Below are 19,472 nucleotides of genomic sequence, written 5' to 3' on the forward strand. Positions count from 1 at the left end.
GCTCCACTCCATCAGCACCTCCAACATCACCACCAACACAAGCAACGCCAGGATTCCTCCGCACAACAAAGATGCCCCGTATAGCCGTTAACAGACTTGGGGCAACCACCACCACCACCACCATCAGAACGTCTACATGCACCACCACCCCTCCACCCTAACTCCACCACTAACCACACTTACTCCACCACCACCCTTACTCCACCACCACTATCACCACCCTTACTCTACCACCACCACCCTTACTCCACCACCACCCTTACTCCACCACCACCCTTACTCCACCACCACCACCACCCTTACTCCACCACCACCCTTACTCCACCACCACCACCACCACCACCCTTACTCCACCACCACCACCCTTACTCCACCACCACCCTTACTCCACCACCACCACCACCACCACCCTTACTCCACCACCACCCTTACTCTACCCTTACTCCACCACCACCACCACCACCACCCTTACTCCACCACCACCACCCTTACTCTACCACCACCCTTACTCCACCACCACCACCACCCTTACTCCACCACCACCCTTACTCCACCACCACCACCACCACCCTTACTCCACCACCACCCTTACTCTACCCTTACTCCACCACCACCACCACCACCCTTACTCCACCACCACCACCCTTACTCTACCACCACCCTTACTCCACCACCACCACCACCCTTACTCCACCACCACCACCACCCTTACTCCACCACCACCATCATCGCGCCGTCCACGCCTCCTCCTCCTCCCACGCGCCGCGTGGAATGCGCGCCCCGCACCCCCCCCCACACACACGCGCGCGCGCACCACTGACACACGGCACGCAGGACACGCTGCTGCTGCTGCCGCCGCCACCACCACCACCACTCGTGTGCTCATGTGCACGGGGCATCAACCCAGAGCTCGTGGCTGTGCTACAGCGCTGCGTGCCCGTTCGCGGGGGTCGGGGGGGGGGAAACAATTACGACCAATTACCGGGCAGAAACGAACGCGATAGCGCGAGCATCATCAACACTCCAGTGTCGAGGTTCATCTTCGCGTGATAGTGCACCCCCGTTAGTTTTGCGTTGCGCTCATCGCGCTCGCGCACTGATACAGGCGGACAGAATGAGGCGCGGATGAGGGTAGAGCGAGCGGTCGGCGGCGAGTTTTAAGGTTGGGCTGCTGCGATTCATGAGCGAGCGTGCGTGGCTGGCGGTGGTGGTGGGGAGGAGGAGGAGGATCTCCGCTGTCGCCGGGAGAGAGATCGCATCGCCCGTTCGGGGAGAGAGCTGGGACCAGGGCTCAGCCGAGCAAAGGTCTCCGTCGATTCGCCGGTGAGTTCTGAGAGCCGCAGGTGAGACGTGAAGAGAGAGAGAGAGTGGGAGAGGCGTGCCGGGGATGGAGAGAATGGTGGGATGGGGATTGAGCCGGGTGGGTTACGAGTCGCGGTGTTGAGTCCCGGTTGGAGTAAAAAAAAGTGAGCGGCTCCATTGCAGCGTGCAACACGGTTTTGTGTTTGCGTGTAAGTGTGTGTTTGGTAGGTGTGTGTGTAGGTGTGTGAGTGTAAGTGTGTCTAGGTGTGTGACGTGTGTGATGGGTGTAGGTGTGTGTGTGTGGTGTGTGTGTAGGTGTGGGTGTGTGTGTGGTGTGTTTAGGTGTGGGTGTGAGTGTAAGTGTGTGTGTGTAGGTGTGTGGTGTGTGTGTGGTGTGTGTAGGTGTGTGGTGTGTGTGTGGTGTGTGTAAGTGTGTGTGTAGGTGTGTGAGTGTAAGTGTGTGTGTAGGTGTGTGAGTGTAAGTGTGTGTGTAGGTGTGGGTGTGTGTGTTGTGTGTGTCGTGTGTGTGTGGTGTGTGTAGGTGTGGGTGTGTGAATGTTGTGTGTGTGTAGGTGTGTGTGTAGGTGTGTGTCGTGTGTGGTGTGTGTGGTGTATGTGTGGTGTGTGTGAGTGTTGTGTGTGAGTGTTGTGTGTGTGGTGTGTGTAGGTGTGGATGTGTGGTGTGTGTAGGAGTGTGTGTGTGGTGTGTATGAGTGGTGTGTGTGTGTGGTGTGTGAGTGTAGGTGTGTGTCGTGTGTGTGTGTGTGGTGTGTGTGAGTGTTGTTTGTGAGTGTTGCGTGTGTGTTGTGTGTGTCGTGTGTGTGTAGGTGTGTGTGTGGTGTGTGTGAGTGTTGTGTGTGTCGTGTGTGGTGTGTGTAGGTGTGTGTGTAGAGTGTGTGTAGGTAGTGGGTGTGTGTATGTGGTGTGTGTGAGTAGTGTGTGTGGTGTCAGCATTCATAGGAGCTCGCTAACAGCACTTTCCCTACAGTCTGTCAATATGCACGGGGGACCTTTGCCTTTATTTACATGGGTGTATGTCGAGGCGTTCGTGGACGTGAATATGAGGAACGCAGACACCCAATTTCGATTCCCGGCCACGGCTTTACAGCGCCGCGTGAAATCTGCCTGGCCCTGTGCATCCCCTAGCTCGACTCAACCTTAAATGAGTCGTACCTGGTTCGGTGTGTTAACACCAGCGCTGGGGAGACAAAGGTGTCAGGGCGTGGTGCTGACCACACGACCGACTGATGCACCGTCCCGGCGTGCATTGTACACAGGGCTGTGTACACAGGGCTGTGTACACGTGTGAGTCGTGTACCCCGTGTACCTCTTGTGTCCATTGTTCTCTACGCGACTGCTACGTTGCCAACACGATGGCCAAACACTCAATTCGGCGTACACACGCACAAGCGTGCGTTTGTCTATCGTCTAGATGCGTGTATGTACTTACCCCCCCTTACACGTGCTAGCCTACGCGTAAACACTCATTACCACGGGTCCGCTCGCACGTGTCACCCTTTGTACGCAACTGACGTGTGAAGCCAACGTTGTGGTGGCGTGTGCCTGCAATCATTGGGTCCGACGTAGTGGCACTGCATCTCGCTTTTGGCTGCCACTCCGCCGTTAGTCGCGGCCGCTGGCAATCGTCCCTTCCGAGTTTGCGTGACGTGCCCGAGCACGAGCTCCTACTCTTCTCGAACACGCGGTCGATGTGACGATGTCTGTGACTCGCGTGCACGCGCTCTTCCAATCCACGTCGCTCATCTCCCTCCTGTCTGTCTGTCTGTCGAAGTAAATCCCAAGTTACGCCTTCGAGAGATGCGCGGCCCTTCTCACATTTGCATTTCGTGGTGGAAATGTTTCTGCTGAGACATGTCATCATTTAAAATTGAATGCGTTACAGGCCACTTTCGGACCCCGCTGCTGGATGAATGAGGGCCCTCCCACGCAGGGCGAGTTGTGTTGGGGTGGTGGGGTGGGGTTTGACCATATTTCACCACGCTGATCAGTGCGGGTTGGTGAAAGCGGGGAGCATAGAGAGTAGAGCACAACAACGACTGATTGGCTTCCGAGATCTGTTTGCATTCTGGTTGATTCGGTCACGGGCGTGTATAGTACAGTACTATGTTGTGCAATATTGAAAAATGCAGGTACTAGTATTTTTTTTCAAATGAAGGTCCCAACTTTTAAGTGTGACAGAGTGCTTAATTTGATTGCACGGCCTCCAAACACACCGGATGCAACATTTTGGCAGCTGATGAACACCTTCACACGGTGTGTAACGTGAAGTGCATATACTAGATGCTGTGGTGGGTATCATCTGAGTGAGAGCGATGTGGGTCGTGGCAGCGCAGTGCAATGCTAACCTAAGCGAGCCGAGTTTGATTCCCGGCCGCGGCTAGCATCAGTACCGAGTGGCATCTGTACCGGTCCTGACACTCAGTCCACCTTCCCTTCACCTACCTACATTGACCGTTGCGGTGAAGTATGGTCAAACAACTCCCCATCAGTGACAAGGCACAGGGAAGCCGTCTCCAGCAGGGGATTGAGAGAGGGCTGTAACTTCCCTATCAGTAAATTATAACTCTCCAATAATATTCTAAAGTGCAATCGTATAACACGGTGTATAGCCAATTATTGTTTTTGCATATTTGGTGTAGCGTTTCTGGCATTAGATAATTGATTTGGGATTACATTCGCTGGACAGCATAGTTATGGGATGGCTCAAAGTATTATTCCAGTATAGAAAATAGGTTGGTGACAGGCTGACTCTGCCGAGTGTGAGTCTTGCTGTCCTCGTATTTGTGGGGCTACTCTCTAGGCACTCCGCTCTCGAGATAAATAAAATACATCTGAAAAGCAAAAAAAAAGAGTCTAATTTTCCGTTGATCAGCTATGGAAGTTCCATATCGCTATGGCAGGTGGTGTAATTTTACTGATTACAGAGCCAATGACATCAACAACCGTTGGAGGTACTTTCGTTGCACGATCAATAATTATGATTTATAAGCGGTTTGTTTGGGAGAGACCGCGAAGGGTACAATGTCAATGTTTTTTTTTTAACTCTCACCCTTCACTTATCCGACAACTTGATTTGATTGGCCGTGTTGGGTGCTGGAGGATTATAATTAAAGCGCATAAATATTATACTTACACAATCTAACGCCAAAAAAACTGATGGAAATTATAGTAATCACTAATAGTATCCCTAATAGAGGTTTTTTTGGGTTAGATCGCGTAAACATAAATGTGTCGTTAAACACGCCACCACCCAACGCAACCAATTGGTAACAGAACGTGGCAATTCGTCACTAGTACAGCACTAACCGGTGTGTTGGAGAGCAAATCCACAACATTTACAATCTGAGTACGACGTTTCGCCAGTAATTACAACCGGCATCATCAGGCGGCAGCCATATTTTCTGGAGAAATCCTCCTGTTCAGTTCCTTAAATAGAGGGATACATGTGACTACGTCACGTGTGATGATGACGTCATTAAACCTGCCAATAGTATCGTCGTCATCATCATCATCGTGATAAATGTATCACGTGTAATTCACACACTCACGTGCCAATGCGAATCATCCAGCAACACGTCCACAGTTGTGTTCTAGGAGTGGTGGCGCAACAGTTTGCGGGTTTGCACACGGATGCCGTGAGCCTAACCAATTCGAAGCCTGGCAACCCGGGTTCGATTACCGGCCGTGGCTGAACGTGAGTGGCGTGGTATCTAAACCGGTTCTCGCCTCCACTGCGTGGTGAAGTTTGCTCGTACAACCTTCCTTCAATGGCATGGGGAGGCCATCATCCAGCAGTTGATTTTTAGTATCCTGATACGTTATCGCACTCGATAGGAGCCAATCTAAAGCGGTGAGGGTGACTAAAACTAAACTGCTCAAACGAAACAACTTGTTTTATTTTACCGGGTAAGGCCCCACTGAGCTATGTAGCTCTTTTTAAGAAGCGACCTGGCTCTCAATAATGACAGCTCAACGAAAGTGGCTGACCACGTGGCAATTTATAGCAGACAATTAACTGAGCACACGTTGGCTCTCAATTTGGAGGGATAAACCGGAGGGCACGGAGAAAAATCCAGGCGTCAGGGTCGGGATCGAATCGACGACCTCCTGTATACCAGACGAGGTAGTTAACATCTCCTAGCCACCGTGGCGCGTCTGATGATCCAGCACTCCCTAATTCGCTCCAATCACCCACTCATCGGTGGTTAGTTGCCCTCCTTATCACTCATCTATTGCTACGGCCATGTGAAGTTCGCTCATTAATTAATCCACTCACTGTGTGCAACCACCATCGCCACCACCACACTGCAGGTCACAACAACGCACTTCCTCATGCACTCACTCGCCCACTCACTCATCCACTCACCCAGTCACTCGCCCACTAACCCACTCATTCACTCACCCACCTACTCACTCACTCACTCACCCATCCACTCATTCGCTCACCCACTCACTCACTACACCGCAGGTCACAACGCCTCTCTTTCTGTTGCTTCACTCGCACAGCTCCACTTTGCAATTTCCCTGCAATCATTGTCTCTTTTCCTAATGTCTTAAAGCCTTGCGCAATTAAAAGAAGCGAGTGACACTGCTATCTATTGCGACTTCTTTAACAGTGCTGTTTGTGGCTAACCGATGGGCGTTTTGGGCCTGTGCTCAATCATCGCCCTGTTTTTTTTTAAGGGCTGTGAATTTTCATTATTAGAATTTTTACGAACAAATGGAACGACGTTATTTTTTACTGTAAACCCGCTGCAAGCTATTTCTTTAAAATGTATCGAATATAACTCGTTTAAAGTGAAGCCACGTTAAACATAATGCGTTAGACCACGACTAATACAATTGATAGACCCATGATGATAATAACTTTTAACGTATAGAAACAGCTACAAAAATACTTAAAGCACAGGAAATTCATCTTAAATAATGATTAACAAATATTTTTCCAGCCTGGTTTTTAAGGCAGGCACTGAGTTCGTTTCACTGTCTCCCTTCCAACAGAACATTGTTCCACAGAAGACACGACAAGCGCTAACATACACATATATATAACAACATCATTTACCTCCAGCCCTTTGCAAATCTACTGCTAGTGAAATGGCTCCACACGCCATCATCACGATCTTTTGACCATACTTCACCACACTGGTGAGCGCCGTTAGTGGTCAGCAGTCGCTCGCCGTTGATGCGAACCATGGCCAGGTCGCTGGGGTCATAGTGCAGGCCGCCGGGGTCATAGTGCAGGTCGTTGGGGTTATAGTTCAGGTCGCCGGGGTCATAGTGCAGATCGTTGGGGTCATAGTTCAGATCACTGGGGTCATAGTGCAGGTCGTTGGGGTCATAGTTCAGATCGCCGGGGTCATAGTGCAGATCGCCGGGGTCATAGTGCAGATCGCCGGGGTCATAGTGCAGGTCGCCAGGGTCATAGTGCAGGTCGTTGGGGTCATAGTTCAGATCGCCGGGGTCATAGTGCAGATCGCCGGGGTCATAGTGCAGGTCGCCAGGGTCATATTGCAGTGCCATAATCATTGGCCCCCGCCTCTTTGCGCAATTCTCAATTTAAAAAAATGGCCATACATAGCTTTGCCGCACTTTTGTGAAGAGTCTTGAGGTTTTGTGAGGTTTTCCTGTATAAGTCGGGGATGGGGTGGAGGAGGTGGGGTGCATGCATGCAGGATCCGTTCAGCAGTTACTCGGCCACTGATGTTATCCGTGGCTGGATATTGCACTCAGGTCGCCGTGTCAAGAATGTATTGCGCTCACCGCTGTGCTCGTCTAACAACAACAATACGAATTTGATTAGCATTCACAATGCCGATGCTAAGTACTAATTCTTAAGGCTCATCATTGCCGCCGCTGCTGCTGTTGTTGTTTGTTTTTTGTCGTCCTTCGCAGCTCAAAGCGGGACAAAGGAATCTCGACTTCTTGCTGCCCCGGGCAAGAGACACCAACCCAACCGGCCGCTTGAACCACCACCACCACTCCAACCTCGTGGTCTCCCTACCCCCACACCCTTCCACGCCGTGCCCTCGGGGGTGCGCCCCTAAACCGATGAGGAATGACCCTCGTGCTGCCTGTGAGCGGGGTCGGGGGACTGCCCGCAGAGCCGGCCCCCGCCTGGGAGGCCCCCTCGGAGTTCGGACAGCAGCCGTGCGAGCGAACGTACCCCGACGGCCACACTCCCGGTATGGCCACGTACGGCGCGAATGAAGTTCACCACGCGTACACACATACACACGTGAGTCACCTTCTCATCACCTCCCCCTCCCCAACCCCCGACCCTGTAACCCGTGAGTCACACAGGATGTGCGATTTGCGTGCGCGATGATGAGTGCGGTCATTGGGGGGGGTGGTGGTGAGGAATGTGTGGGGGAGCTCGCGTAAGCCGTTGGTGCGCCTACGTATGGTGCGAAAGAAGTTCGACACATATACACACAACATACATACACTGTACTACAATGAACTATGGCAAACCGGGTGACCTCCTTGGTTTGATTGCCAAAGACAAGGCGACACGAATTATTTAACACACCGCATTGGGTATTATTAAATGACTGAGTCGAGCTAGGGGAGGCCTAGGACGGGGTCAGATATCACTCGCCACTAAGGTCAACTGTGCTGGATTTGTAGAGCAGGGCACCAACCATGATGCACACGTGGACACACACACCAAATAATTATATTGTTAAACCAGGGTTTGAAATCCCATTGAGATTAAATAAATATTAGGGTTGAGTTTCATATCTAAATATTTCAGGTGTAAAACATTTTTAGCAAAATTGGATATATTCTCCGAATTGTGGATGGTTTACATCGCATAACAATTTAACGTGGCAACAAAAGTGACGTCATCCGATGCCACGTGGCACCACTTTTGGAGGGAAAAGTGTGGACGCGACACACCATGTTAGTGATGTCATTTCCTGCGACGTTCCGTTATCGGATCATTCCGAGAAAAAAAGAAAATAAATTCCAGATAATCCAAAATGTTGGATCTAGGTCTGATTTTCAAATTATTGTTTTTATAAATCCAAAACTTTAAATATTATCACGAATGCAAGGCTTGCACTATAGTAATTTCTTCTTTGATAATGCATCACATCTACCACTAAATCTCTTAGATTCGTTCAGGATGTTTCTTCTTTTCAAAGTAAAGCAGAGTGCCAGGGGAAAGCCCCACACGTCTAAGGGGACAACATTCTCTATATATTAATAAATGTAACCTGCACACATACACATACATATATAGACCACTGATACTTGTAGGAACATCTGGTTACACCAGCCCACAGTGGATTATTGTGTCTGTCCGTCCGTCGTGCAGGGAGGGGCTGGGTGGGGAGGGAAGGGCTGGGTGGGGAGGGGCTGGGTGGGGAGGGGCTGGGTGGGGAGGGTGGGGCTGGGTGGGGAGGGGCTGGTAACCCCGTGGTGCCCTTATAAAACTCAACGTTTAACCTACTCACGCCGGCTTGTGCCCGCCCTCACAGTCGGGCATATTTGCGGAATACACCACGCCGCCGTTGACCCTGGCCACTGACCGAGCAACCCAACGTTCCTACCAGCTCCCTCCGCAGGAATGTGTTTTAACGTTGCAGTGCGAACTCACTGCACTATGAACCCGGCTACCTGCATTTGATCGTTAACCATGGCTAGCATCAGTGGAGAATGATATCTGAACCAGTCCTGGGCCTCCCCTTGGCCGACTCAGCCTTAAAATAGTACCTCTTGCGGTGTCAAAATATCAGCACTGGGGAGAGAAAGGCGGTTGGGCGTGATGCTAACCACACCACTCCCTCATGTGCTGATGTTGACCTCAATAGATTAACAGCACTTGCCCCAACGGTCTAAAGGTAATAGGGGATTTGTTTGGATGTGTGCCTGTGTGTGTATGTAATCTGCTTGAATTGTGGGCAGCGGTGGTGTGAACCCGGTGTCCCGCTCACGGCCAACACCAAAATGAGTAGCTGGTGCGGTGTGTAAACATCGCTACTGGGGAGACAAAGGCGGCCGGGCGTGGTGCTGGCCACCCACCCACCTCGTGTGCCGTGCTGGCCTTCATAGGTGCTCGCTCACCGCACTTGTCCCAATAGTGTGTTCAGGCTATATGGGGATTTTTTGCCTTTTTTATGTACGCATATCTATGTGCATGTACGAATTGTGTGATGACCCTGTGTATGTGTGTATGTGTGTATCCACGTCTATGCATGCGTACGTATTGTATGATGACCGTGTGTGTGTGTGTGCACGCATCATTATCCATGCGCGTGTCCACGTCTATGCGTGTGTACGTGTTGTATGATGACCGTGTATGTGTGTATCCATGTGTACATGTGTGTACATGCGTGTGTACGTATTGTATTATGACCGTGTGTGTGTGTGTACGCATAATTATCCACACGCGTGTCCACGTCTCTGCGTGCGTACGTGTTGTATGATGACCGTGTATGTGTGTATCCATGTCTACGTGTGTGTACATGCGTGTGTACGTATTGTATGATGACCGCGTGCGTGTGTGTACGCACAATTATCCACGCGCGTGTCCACGTCCATGCGTGTGTGTACGTATTTGTACGATGACCCCCCGTCGTGTGCGGTGTTGGCTGCCCTCTCCGCAGAGTCGGCGTGCGGTGAGCGCGTGGCCGTGCCGCTTCAGGGCGCCACCGAGATCACGACACTCAAGCGGAAGCACCGAGACTGTGCCCACCACGAGGGACACATGCCGAGCTGGTTGCACGGGGTGCGTGCGCTACACAAAAAATAACACTGGTCAACAAGAAAAAAAAACTTTTTTTCTGGCCTGGACTTTTTCAGGGTGCTGATTCCAGATCTGATCTCAGATTTGCTGGATCACATCTCATTTTTATGCTATCGGCATACCCCATTTTCATTGATTTTACCCGAAATTAACTCTGTCACTTATGATTGCAAGTTGTTGCGAGTCAGTGACTGCTTTAGTGTTAAAATATGGTGCTGTATTTTTAGGATAGTGTGTTTATAATAACATTTTATGTAGATATCCACATTTATTTAATATTTTTCTTCTGCAGTTTTTATTGAAAATGCAATATTTTATATCTCAAAAACCTGATGTGATAGACAAAAACTGATGCCAGATTTGGAATCAGCACCCCAAAATTACCTTAAAACCGTTGGAATACCTTATGCCAGAAAAAGTGTGTTGACCAGTGTAATTTATATGATTTTTTTTCTATATATGCATATACGAATATGCATGAATGTATGCACGGTACGCCATAGGGCGCTATGATGGCGAGATGTTGACTACCTCGCCTGGTACGCAGGAGGTCGTGGGGTCGATCCCAACCCTGACGCCTGCAGCAGCAAGAAAAACAACTTTTTTCTAATTTTCTTGCTGTGGATTTCACACCTGATGATGATTGCTTGTGTTGCAGTCGAAACGTCGTGAGAATTTTTATTGTTTTATATTTTCATTATTTTATTATTTCCCTTCTACGTGACTTTACCGAAAAAACCAAGAATATACATAACATACATTTTTACACGTAGGCTTTCACGACCAATATTATTTATAATGAAGGTTTTTGGGTTACATCGCGTAAGAATAAATGTTTTTGGCTTGATGCTGGATGTAATTACCAGCGAAACGTCAAACTCAAATTGTAAATGTTGTGTATTTACTCGGCAACACACCGGTGGGCTGAAGTAGTAACTAATTGTCTGTGTCGGGTGGTGGAGGGTTACGACACATATTATACTTACGCGATCTAACCCAAAAACATTTATTATGCATAACATACATGCTCACATACCTGGACCCAAGCTGTGACGCTGATCCCACGTGCATGGGAGAATCTACTGCCCCCACAAATTAATATCCAATCACAGGCCAATATTTTCATCCAATCACAGCTCTTTACTTGGTTGCACGTCCCCGTCTCATCCAATCACAGGCGCTCCGTTGGGTCCTTTACAATTCTCACTTCCCCAACCGACCAGTTGATGAAATGTGAAATGAACGCCACTACATTTAGATGTCGTGTAAGCTCAAGAGGTTATAAAGGCTTAAGCGTTACGGTTTAAAGGGTTACGCCAAGGGTTAAGGGTTTGGAGGTTTAAGGTTAGGGTTAAGGTTGGGATTTAGGGTTAGAGGATAGGCTTAGGGTTAAGTGTTAGGATGAGAAGTTTGGGGTTTAGGGGTTATGATGATGGCATGGTATTAGTGTTTAGGGGTCAGGATGATGGGTTAGCGGTTTAGGAGTTAGATGTATGGTTGTGGACATTGTACCTAAGACTGACTGACTTACCATACATCTGTGGGGACGCAAGTCTCCGTCGAAGTAAATAGTGGTACACACACACACACACCATGTACATAGTGCAGACATGTACGTACATGCACGTACACACAATTACACCACAATACATACCTGCACAAAGACACATTCCCCGCGTAGCCTACATAGACAATTGGCGTAAGTGCTATTAGCGTCCAACCTATAAAAGCTGGCACGGCACACACGAGGGGTAGTGTGGCCATAACTACGGGCATCCGCGTTTGTCTCCCCCGTGCTGCTGTATTACACACTGCACCAGTCACTCCGTTAAAGGGGAGGCCCAGCACAGTTCAGACAATCACCACTGATGTTGTTCGCCTTGGCCGGGATTTGAAGCCGGGTCTGGTGAGTTTGTCACGCAGTGCGACGAACTCACCAGCTAAACACGCGCATACTTACAGACATCCATGCACATGCATATACACATATATGTAGCGTACAAGCTCCCCTGTATAGCCAGACAGACCGTCGGTGTCAGGGCTGTTAGCCGGCACCTATTAATGCTGCCAAGTCGCACGAGGTGGAGAGGGGGGTGATCAGACCCACGCCCCTCCATCTTTGTCTCCCCAGTGTTCATTTTTCCGTACTGCACCGGGCACTCATTTTCAACCGAGTCGACCTATACATACATTAAAGACACACACACACACGCGGTGCAGTGCCTACAAAGACAGACACGCGCACATAGGGGTAACCAAAATAACCCACTTCCTCGTATTCAAGCGAATATTTTTCACCAGTTAACGGCGGGCAGGGGAGAATTGAGGGTGGGGTGGGGGGCTTCATTTATTTAAATCTGTCCGCCTGTCTACGGTCCCACCGCCGTCGTGTCTCGTACACGAGGTATCCACAATGCACCGCGACACCGAGGGACGAAATTACGCGCACACAGAAGTTAACCGTGCGGAGCATCGCACCGTGGGGGGTTCGCAATTTTCTCGGGGGTGGGCTAGAACACCCCCCCCCCCGTCCGCTGAATGGCCAGGGATAGGATTGCGTGCGTTATCGGGGTAGTGGTGGAGGCACCCATCTCTCTCCGACGCGTCCGTCTCCCAAACCCACCCCCCCTCCTCCCCGCCTGTCTGTCCTCCGCCGGCTCTTAAGAAAATAAATGCGCGTTGCATGGTAATGCCTCCGTGGTGCCACGCGTGTCGCGTTAAGCAGATGCCTATGCAGAATTCCGTTTTTGGGGCCTTCCTTCCTTCCATTCACCCTCCTCCTCCCTCCTCCTCTTACCGCACCACTTTTAATTTTAAACTCCTAGTGAGATGACAGAAGGGATGTCGACGATGTCGTGCGGATGAGAGAGAGTGAGAGAGGGAGAGAGACGTCGATGAGAGGTGTGCGGTGAGATGAGAGAAGGGATGTGCGGACGAGATAGAGATGACAGAGACTAATTGGCTTTTTATGTTAATTAGCGCGCGTTAATTTATTTATTGAGGATTTGCATTTGAGCCGATGTTTGGGTCACCCGTATTTTCTTCACCAATTCCCGGGGCCCCTTGAGCTGCTAGGGGCCCTGAGCTCTCGCGTGCCTGGTTGGTTTATACCGAAGACAAAGATTCCCCCCACTCCCGTATAGCCTGTGTACACTGTTGGGTCAAGTGCTGTTTCCCTGCGTGGTGTGACCCGCACCTCTCTCCACCTTTGTCTCCCCGGTGCCGGCGTTCGCAACCGATAACAGCTCTTTAATTTATCTGATTTAACAACCGTGTTTAATTCATGCAGTGTTTTCTATTTCGCACGTAACGTGGCCCGCTCAGCTCTCAATTTAGATTGTCTTTTTTTTCCTTGCCGTGTTTAGTCTTGAATCCTTTCTTTTCAATTTGGTGACCCAGGAGGTCACACAGCTGAGACTGTCCTGGTCTCAGCATGACATCGACGATGGTGTTGATGATAATAATAACGAGCATCCTTATTTGCGATCACGATTGATGATGATGATCACACCGCTAAGATGAAGATGATGATGATGACAGCTCTCATTGTTGATACTCGAGATGATAATGACGGGGGTGATTGTAATATTAATAATAAAGATAACGTCAACAAGTAGGGTGTTGGTGTTGCTGATGATTTCCGTTCCGCTTGGTCACCCAGTAAATCTCCACCAAGTCCACGACTCGAGTTTTCAGGAGATTCCTGCCAAGTGTTCGGGGCACGAAGCTTTGCCGTGTCGAGATTCCAACCCAGAAAATTTGCCGGCAATTAATGAGACGACTACGCAAACAGTTGCCTGCAATGCAGAGGTCGCAAACGGGTTTTGTTTCCTTACCCGTACCTGTACCCGGCCGCACCAGGGTCGCAAACGGCTACCCGTACCCGGCCGGGTACGGGTAGCCGGGTATCGGGTAGGGTACAGGTATCGGGTACCCGGTTGCGACCTCTGCTGCAATGACGACCGCCAAACTAACAACGATGCCTTCGACTCTACCCCCCCCCCCCCATCCAGGGCCTGTGCGTGCCTGAGGAGCGCCTGCGCCTGCACAACCTCTCCATGCGCAAGCTGCAGCTGCTCGATGACCCCGAGGCGCTGCTCCGCCGCTCCGTTCTCATCAACAACCTCGTGAGACGTCTCCGCCTGGGCGCCGCCGCCGCCGCCGCCGCCGCCACCGCCGCCGCCTCCTGCTTCCCGCCTCCCTCGCCGGCCCAGGGCTGGCCGGCGCCCGCCGCTGGGCCCTTTGCCGGCGGCTGGGAGTCGGCCTGCCTGGGGCCCTGGGGGCCCGGTCCCTGGACGTCGCAGGTGCCCGAGGCCCACTACCACTACCCCGAGGCCCCGGGGGGTCTCGCCGTGTCGAGCAAGAGGCCCCGCGTGGAGGACGGGCCGGACGTGGCGGTCGGCGGCGGCGACGGGGAGGAAGACGCAGAAGAGGACGAGGAAGAGGAGGAGGTAGAAGAGGAAGAGGATGAGGAGGAGGATGAGGAGGAGGAGGAGGATGAGGAGGAGGAGGATGAGGAGGAGGAGGGCGGGGAAGGCGGTAGCATTTCGACATCCCGAGCGCAGCACCACCAACAACACCCACAGCATCAGCATCATCAACCTCATCAGCATCACCATCCTCCGCACATGCGCTTTTATCCGGTGCTCAATGCGTGCGGAGGCGGAGGAGGTGGAGGCGGACACTGCCCGGCTGCCAATCAGAACCACTACCATTACCATCACCACCATCACCACCACCATCACCACCACCATTACCAGCAGCAGCAGCAGCAAGGGCGAGGCAGCCTCGCGGACACGGCGCTGGAGGACGGAGCGGGAGATTACAGCGGCGCGAGCGTCGTTCCCGTGACGAATCACGGCTACGGGACGTGCGCTCCCTACACGGGGTGCGGATTCCCACTCATGTCCACACAACAGCAGCAGCAGCATCATCATCAGCAACATCATCACCAGCAGCAGCAACATCATCATCAGCAGCATCACCAGCAGCAACAGCATCATCATCATCAGCAGCAGCTGCCGCAACAGCAGGATGAACTTCGACTACAGGGTTTAGAGCATCAGTCCCGAGATAACCATCCGCATCATCATCACCACCATCCGGATCATCATCATCATCATCAGCAGCAGCAGCAGCAGAATAACAACAATCATCATCAGCACCACCATCATCAAGATGTCCGCAGGCACCTCCGTGCTTACGCACAGCCGTCGACGCGGTGCGCTCAGGAACAGCACAGCGATGTGTGGCGCCGCGATTGCGTCCTTGACTGCTCCCGTGACGGGCAGGCGGCGGCGGCGGCGGTGGCGGCGGTGGCGGAGGAGGAGGAGGAGCCGCGCCGCTCGTTGGCGCAAGCTCCCGACCCGCGCCAGTGACGTGCAGGGCGACGGTCACGGAACGACGTCCGCGTCCGTTGCCCCTTGCACGCCGCGCGGCGCTGCGAGCCGAGGTAGAGGATCGCGAGTTTGATTCCCGGCCACGTGGCCACGTGTCATCGTCACATGACGTCGTCGAGGAATGAGCGGCGCCGGCGGCGGCGCAGCGGGGTTTTTTGCACACTGCTCCGCTGCTGCTGCTGCGAACACGGCGACCGGAGACTGATTGCGGGTCACAGGGTGACGTCGGTGGCGGCGATGCCTGCACTGGTTCCTGCGCAGCGCCACCCCTGCACTGACCAGCGTGGGGAAGTATGGTCAAGTAACCCCCACGACCGACGCGGTGTGAGGAGGCCTTCGTCCAGCAGTGGATTGAGAAAAGGGCTCTTAATCAGTCCGTGTTTTCTATCGTTCACAGGGGACACATCACCAGCAATGGTTAAGGGATCATGTTAGTTGGCGGTCCTGAGCATAGCGGGCGGGTAATTCCACGTTCCCATGGCGGGCCTCGGTCTCTCCGTGAGACGACCACCGTTTACATCCTGCAAAGTGGTACTCGTTTTATCAACCCCTACGGAATGATAGGCTGAGTCGACCCCTCGACTGGTCAATTGAAGTGGCAGCTTTCTGAACGCTGTGTCCAAACTGCATTTCTATGCTAATTCCATTTACATATTGCATACGTGTACATACTGTACAGACACATCAGTATAGACACATCAGTATAGACACATCAGAATAAATATCCGTTGATGGTGTCACGGCCGAATATCGCACCGGACTTGCAATCCAGAGGCCACCGTTTGAACTCGATCTCCAGGCGCGGCAGCTGCAACGATGTTGCAAGTTTCTTACATCCCCTTTCCCCGCCTCTGTCCACCCATCAGTATGGGGCGGGTCGGACCGCACCGAGTCGACCGATGGGTCGCTTGTGGTGGGGTGAAGTGTGGGTTCTCGTGCCAATGTCGAGACGGTCTGGCCAGCGTGGAAGAGAAGACCAAGTGACCCTCTTGATTGGAGCACCGGCTCTTCTTGCCAGCGGTGTGACGCGAGCAGGCAGTTGCGGGGCTGCGCCTTCATCTGTAGACACCCGGTGTCACGTGCGCGGTTTAGCACCACGCGAATGGCACTGCGGCAGAGGCAGGGGGTGGACTACCCCCAGACCGCAGAGGGTACCTTGAACAGGGTTGGGTTGGGGGGGGGTGCGGGGGGTGGGGGAGTATCCTGCCCCCGTACGTATCCAAGGCACGTGGCACTCGAAGTGGCGAGCGGTGACCGTCCACTGCACGTGCTCGCCGTCGTCCTCTGCCTACGGGGGTGGGGGGGGGACGTGGGTCACGTGGCGGCCGAGGCTGTTCCCTGTGGACGTCACCGTCCGTGGCAGAGGTCGCAAACGGGTTTTGATTCCTTACCCGTACCCGTACCCGGCCGCACCAGGGTCGCAAACGGGTACCCGTACCCGGCCGTACCCGTACTCTACCGGTACCTGGTAAGCAAGTCACTCGGGTACAGGTAGGGTACGGGTATCGGGTACCTGATTGCGACCTCTGGGATGAAGCCATGTTGCAGGCACGGGTGGGTTGATTCTAGGAACTTGAATTGTGAGAAGAGACAAGACGTTGAGAAATGAGTGACAAACGGTGACTCAGCAGTGACTCACGGTCTACCCGTACCCGGCCGCACCAGGGTCGCAAACGGGTACCCGTACCCGCTCCGGGTACGGGTAGCCGGGTATCGGGTAGGGTACGAGTATCGGGTACCCGGTTGCGACCTCTGGTCCGTGGGCAGAATCGCCGTCGGTCACGGCGGGCTCCACGGTGCAGAGTCACGTGCCCTTGACGCGCGCACATTCTAACGGCTGCTTTGATTGAGTTCGACGTCAATGCAGAATGGGGGAAATCTTTGTTTTTGGACCGGAGGAAAAATCCGATGAGCTAAGAAGCTATTTTCTTTTGTTTGTTCCAAGCCCACGCGTCCAGTATGGGGCAGGTCAGCGGGTTATAGAACGGTTAAACAATGGTAAGCAAGTCACTCAATATAAATAAGTGATACATAATTTCATTGCGGTAGTGGTATCGATGGAATTGTGACTTCGATTCATTAAAAAAAAAACTTTTTTTTTCTTTGTTAAATATATCAAAAAATAATTCAGGTGCATTGTAGCGCCTCTAGTGGCTGCAGGGTTCACGCAAACGTGCAAGGGATATGCATGGTGGCCCAAAAGTTAGGTTACGTAGGGCTATTATATTTAATGAAACAAATCACGTAGGGTTATTGAATGTATTGTAATACATGTTCAAACTGACTTCCATTAACATGAATACACCATGCATGAATTCACGTTTGAAATTCATTTAGGATTTTTTTTTTTAAGATTACAAGTTGTAATCTTTAACTTGTAATCTTTGAGCATTCGTCAATTCTGTTTCGTCTCAATTAATTCAGGGTTCTTGGTTCAGTTTTGTAAATGTCATCTGAAAAGTAGGAACAAAAATGGATATTAATGGTGCGAAAAAATAAAATATTAGCTTACAGAAGAGACAATTGAAATGTTTTAATGCTCGCGTTAAAATAAATGAGATAACCCTATGTGTCCTGACTTTTGGGCCATCCCGTATTAAAACGCGCCTCGAGAATGATCGATTCATGTGGTGGATCGATTAATCTTAAATGCGTTAGATGCTCGGTCCGTGGGGTCTATGTGCACAACTTATTCAGCCGAAATGTTTACGATTTTTTTTATTTCATTATCATCAGCAGAATTTCTGTCAATAGCTTTTCATATTTTGATGAGAATCTCGAGACACGAAAAATAACAACAATATTGTTATTATTGTTTTAATATTGGAAAATTTTAAATTGTTATATAAATGGGGAATTAAAAACAAAAACAAGTAGGTCGTTTTTGACCTCAAAAGTTTCGAGAATTTTTTTTAAATATTCCGCGTGTGTCTGTACTGGGGGAGACAAAAACGGCCGGGCGTGGTACTGGCTACACCACCCCTCCATCTGCCGTGCTGGACCTTAATAGGTGCTCGCTAACAGGCACTTGCCTCAACAGGCTGTTAAAGGCTATGTTGGAGGAGAGGGGGGGGAATCTGTGTCTTTGAAGCACTGCGCTATGAATCGGGCCGCCTGAGTTCGATTCTCGCCCATGACGAGATGTCGCATCTCGTTTGGCAACGCTGTGTCGTACGTACATTCTTGCGGTGTGCTAACATATCCACTGGGGAGACAAAGGCGGCCGGGCGTGTTGCTGGCTACACCACCCTCGGCCCACACAAGTCCCCGTCTCCTCGTGTGCCGTAGCCGTGTCACGTGGTAGATCTTCCCCGTCCCGGCCTTAATGGGTGCTCGCTAACGGCACTTGCCCCAACAGTCTAAAAGGCTACCCGGGGTATCTTTGTTTAGTGTGTGTGTGTAGCGGTATTGTGGTGGTTCCCTTGCTGCACTGCAAACTCGAAAACCAGGGTTCGATTCCTGGCCACGCATATACCCCAGACGTAGCCCGTGCCTCAACTAGGTCTACTCAGCCTAAAAATGAGCGGTGGCCAATATCAGCACAGGGAAGACAAAGGCGGCCGGGCATGCATGGTCCTGGCCACACCATCCCCTTCAGAAACGTGACCGTGGCCGGCCTTAATGGGTGCTCGCAAACAGCACTTGCCCCGATAGTCTAAAAGACTACCTTGGGTGTCTTTGTAATACGCAGGCTACAGTGCATACTATACAATGCAGATAAGCCGAATGCTTCATGTAGCTGCATATAAATTGTATTAATAAGGTGACGTTTCGTGGCGATGACCCTTCTCCACGTTTTTTTTCCTTTTCAGCCTGAGCTTCAACAGCACTGCCCCACGCAGTGCCTGCAATTGTATACTGTATTTATCACAGTAATGTGTACAAAACGTGTATATACTGTACATAAAACAATACAAAGGGGGGAGAGGGGGGGTCGCATTTTGTAAAGACTCTACCTTGTAAGAAAGGTCATGGAACCCGAGGAGCTCTCGCGT

At 51.4% G+C, this 19,472-nt stretch overlaps 1 protein-coding gene across 1 annotated transcript; it reads left to right on the forward strand.

The window, feature by feature from the left end:
- Positions 1-977: 977 nt before the first annotated feature.
- On the forward strand, positions 978-16,637 carry LOC144941905 (uncharacterized). Its single transcript, XM_078868407.1, has 4 exons — positions 978-1,323; positions 7,219-7,508; positions 9,939-10,060; positions 14,092-16,637. Exons 2-4 carry the CDS (start codon positions 7,382-7,384, stop codon positions 15,454-15,456), a joined length of 1,614 nt encoding a protein of 537 aa, XP_078724533.1. The 5' UTR covers positions 978-1,323; positions 7,219-7,381; the 3' UTR covers positions 15,457-16,637.
- The last annotated feature ends 2,835 nt before the right edge of the window (positions 16,638-19,472 follow it).

The sequence above is a fragment of the Lampetra fluviatilis genome, chromosome 25 (assembly GCF_964198595.1).
Source record: "Lampetra fluviatilis chromosome 25, kcLamFluv1.1, whole genome shotgun sequence".
Taxonomy (NCBI): Eukaryota; Metazoa; Chordata; class Hyperoartia; order Petromyzontiformes; family Petromyzontidae; genus Lampetra; species Lampetra fluviatilis.

Excerpts from the sequence above, each read along its gene's own strand:
- LOC144941905 (XM_078868407.1), top strand. The coding sequence starts at position 7,382 with ATGACCCTCGTGCTGCCTGTGAGCGGGGTCGGGGGACTGCCCGCAGAG. Across the intron at positions 7,509-9,938 it reads CCCCGACGGCCACACTCCCG|AGTCGGCGTGCGGTGAGCGC; the intron begins GTATGGCCACGT and ends CCCTCTCCGCAG. Across the intron at positions 10,061-14,091 it reads TGCCGAGCTGGTTGCACGGG|GGCCTGTGCGTGCCTGAGGA; the intron begins GTGCGTGCGCTA and ends CCCCCCATCCAG.